Source organism: Callospermophilus lateralis, chromosome 2, assembly GCF_048772815.1.
Source record: "Callospermophilus lateralis isolate mCalLat2 chromosome 2, mCalLat2.hap1, whole genome shotgun sequence".
NCBI classification, from domain to species: Eukaryota; Metazoa; Chordata; class Mammalia; order Rodentia; family Sciuridae; genus Callospermophilus; species Callospermophilus lateralis.
In genome coordinates this window covers 168196347-168199322 of record NC_135306.1, presented here as the reverse complement: position 1 = coordinate 168199322, position 2976 = coordinate 168196347, and the positions used below count along the sequence as shown (strand labels likewise).

Below are 2976 nucleotides of genomic sequence, written 5' to 3'. Positions count from 1 at the left end.
AAACTAAAATGCAAAAGTAGCCCTCTATTTACTAAGAAAATTAAATTTGTAATTAAAATGTCTTCTATAAAGAAAGCTTCAGGTTTAAATAACTGCACTAGTGAATTCTAAAAAATGCAAAGATTTTCAAGCAAACATTTAAGCTTCAATACAATTTCAAGCCCAAATAAATAAGAAGATACAATAAATAGAAGTCAATGAAATACAAAACAACTAATAGAGAAAAAAGTCAAAGTTATAAGGTAGCACTTAAAAAATATTAATGATATTCATAAAATTCTAGTAGACTTATCAGTAAAGAAGAGAAACAGAGCAAGTAGCCAGAAGTGGTGCTGCACATTTGTAATTTTAGATGCACATAATGCACTAACCATAAAATTAAAAGACGGATAAATTAGACTTCATAAAATATAAAAACTAGTGCTCTTCAAAATATACTTAAATGTGAAAATATTTAACACCAAATGAATTGTACACTTGAAAATGGTTGCTTTAAAAATGAATACAAAAGTTTCACACTGGGACAAATATTTGCATTATATACATCTGACAAAAGATTTTTATTTAGAACAAAAAATGTAAAAACACAAGTCAATGAAAATGGGCAGCAGTGTTAAACAGAAAATTCACAAAAGATATATAGTTATTAAACACATGAAAAGATATATATGTATATGTATATATATTGGGGGTAAAGGAATGGCACCTTTACCTTGTGTGTTAGACAACTGTGTCAGAAAAGGGAAGGGCTTGACTTTGATATTGTCCTTATTTGGAATTAACTGTAGTTTAAAGAGGCTGAATGGAGACCAAGATGAAAATGGATAGATTGTGAAGATTTGAAGTGTCCATTTGGTTCAAACTTATTTCCCAGATTTCCTTTCCCATGTTTCTGGTTAGGTTGGCTTTAAGATTTGGTGATAAGAAAACAGTAGCAGTCATATTGTTTTTGGCTTTGAAGGTTTGTTAATGGCTGCTGTGTTGCTTTCCTGTTGGCTACATCTTTGGCATGAGCCAGCACTAAACTTCCAATTGCTCCACCTACCCTTGATATCCTCTTCCACTTCTCTGACTCCTGGACACAGTGTGCTTAACTCCCTGATGAGGAGAGCCAACTTCTGCAGAACACTAATATCATCAAGCTCACAGGTACTGAAAGAGATTGATAGGGGTTCTAGTTGGTTCTTATAGGTCTTGACTCAGGTTTCTTGTTCTAGCTTTTCATGTAGACTTCAGTATTAGCCTGAGATCAACAGAAAAAAGCTTTACACAGACTAAGTAGAACTTATGATTATGATAAGGTCACATACACACACCATCAAGAACAAGTTATTGATTATTTTAGTTTTTGAAGCCACTTGATTTCTGTTACAACTATTTGTCTCTACTGTTGGTATGTGAAAGCAGCCACAGATAACACATCAGTAAATGGCCTCTCTTTCTCTCTCTCTCTCTCTCTCTCCATACATCTATATCAATGTCAATTTTGGACTCTATACAATCATCTATGTATCTTCCAGAGGTACTACTTATTTAAAGGATCCCCTGAAGATGCAGAATCACTACATTAGGAGGATGTTGGACTCTCCATGGTTTCCTGAGGAAGACTTTCTCCACTTTTCTCCACCTCAGGTATGTCCTGAAAAGCCTTCTCCAGAACCAACTTGAGCGATGGTCGCTGCCGCCGACGGTGCTGTCCCCGCCTACAGGAGCCAACAAACAAGTAAATGATGGGATTGGCGCTGCTGTTAATACAGGACAGAAATAAAGCAGTCCTCTTAGAAAAATGCAGACTCATATGGCTTTTATGAATCCAGGACAACAGAAAACTTATGATGCCTATAGGCAGGCCACAGAAGAGGAAGACCAGGACTGTGAGCCCAATAGTCATATACAGCCTGGTCATCGGCACCCTCCGAGAGCCACAGGTGACTTTGATGAGCAGGGTGAGGCTAGATATAGAGAGAACCATAAATAAAATTATCAGCCATGCAGCTGTGATGAAACTAAATGTCTGACACCAATAGTTGAAATTCGTAGATAGGAAGGAACAGTGGTACACATCCAGGATGCCCAGTAGCAGGGACAGGGCCCAGAGTATGGCACATATGACAGCTGACGTGTGAATCGGGCGGTGGCAGCGGTACCAGATGGGACACAGGATGGACAGGCAGCGCTCAGCACTAATGGCGCTCAACACGCTCAGGCCTGTAAGGTAGGAACAGGTCATTACAATGGGTAAGTACTTGAGGATGAAGGCGAGAAAGGAAAGGAAAGTGAGGTTGAGTTTGTTCAGAGAAACTATAAGGGGAAAACAGAGAAAAAGGAAGTCGGCTCCCGCCAGGTTGAGGATGTAGACTGAGAGGGCGTTCCTGTGCATGCGGAAGCCCAGAAGCCAGAGCACAACTGCATTTCCCACCAGCCCAATCTGTGCAATGATGAGGGTTGGCAAGCCCCCGATCGAGGTCCAAAAGTTGACAGGTTGAGGAAAAGTCCAGTTACTTCCGTTCACCATTGTGAATTCTGTCCCCTCGACTGGGGTGGTTGGACTTATGCTCAGAAACCCTCCCTGGAGCTGCTAAGAACAAAAAGAAAGTCATGAGTTCCTGCTGCGTAACCTCTGAGTCCCAGGACCACCCTGCTGTGTGGGAATTACTGTCTCTGTGTCACAGGGGAGGACACAGATGCTTGTAAAAATTATTTAAAAAAAGCCCAGGGGGTCTGGGGTCCTGGACTCAAACCCAGTTCATGTTGACTGTAAACGCTGTGCTGGCTGCTACTGCACGGGTTCGTCTACTGACGGGAATTCTATGGTCCAATCATGCACATGGACCCCTCCTGTTCCTGCCAGAGTTTATGCCAAGTCTCCAGAATTTCTTGAGGAAGGAAAAGTCTGGGATAGGATCTGAGATACCAGGAAAGGAGTGTGGTCAAAGGCATTAGCCTCTCCTGGGCCAGAATTTTCCCCTCAGGTTC

The 2976-nt window shown here is 41.0% G+C and overlaps 1 protein-coding gene across 1 annotated transcript; it reads right to left on the bottom strand.

Moving 5' to 3' along the window:
- Window positions 1-1567: 1567 nt before the first annotated feature.
- On the bottom strand, window positions 1568-2515 carry LOC143389725 (mas-related G-protein coupled receptor member X2-like). Its single transcript, XM_076842583.1, has one exon. It carries the CDS (start codon window positions 2513-2515, stop codon window positions 1568-1570), a length of 948 nt encoding a protein of 315 aa, XP_076698698.1.
- Window positions 2516-2976: the final 461 nt, after the last annotated feature.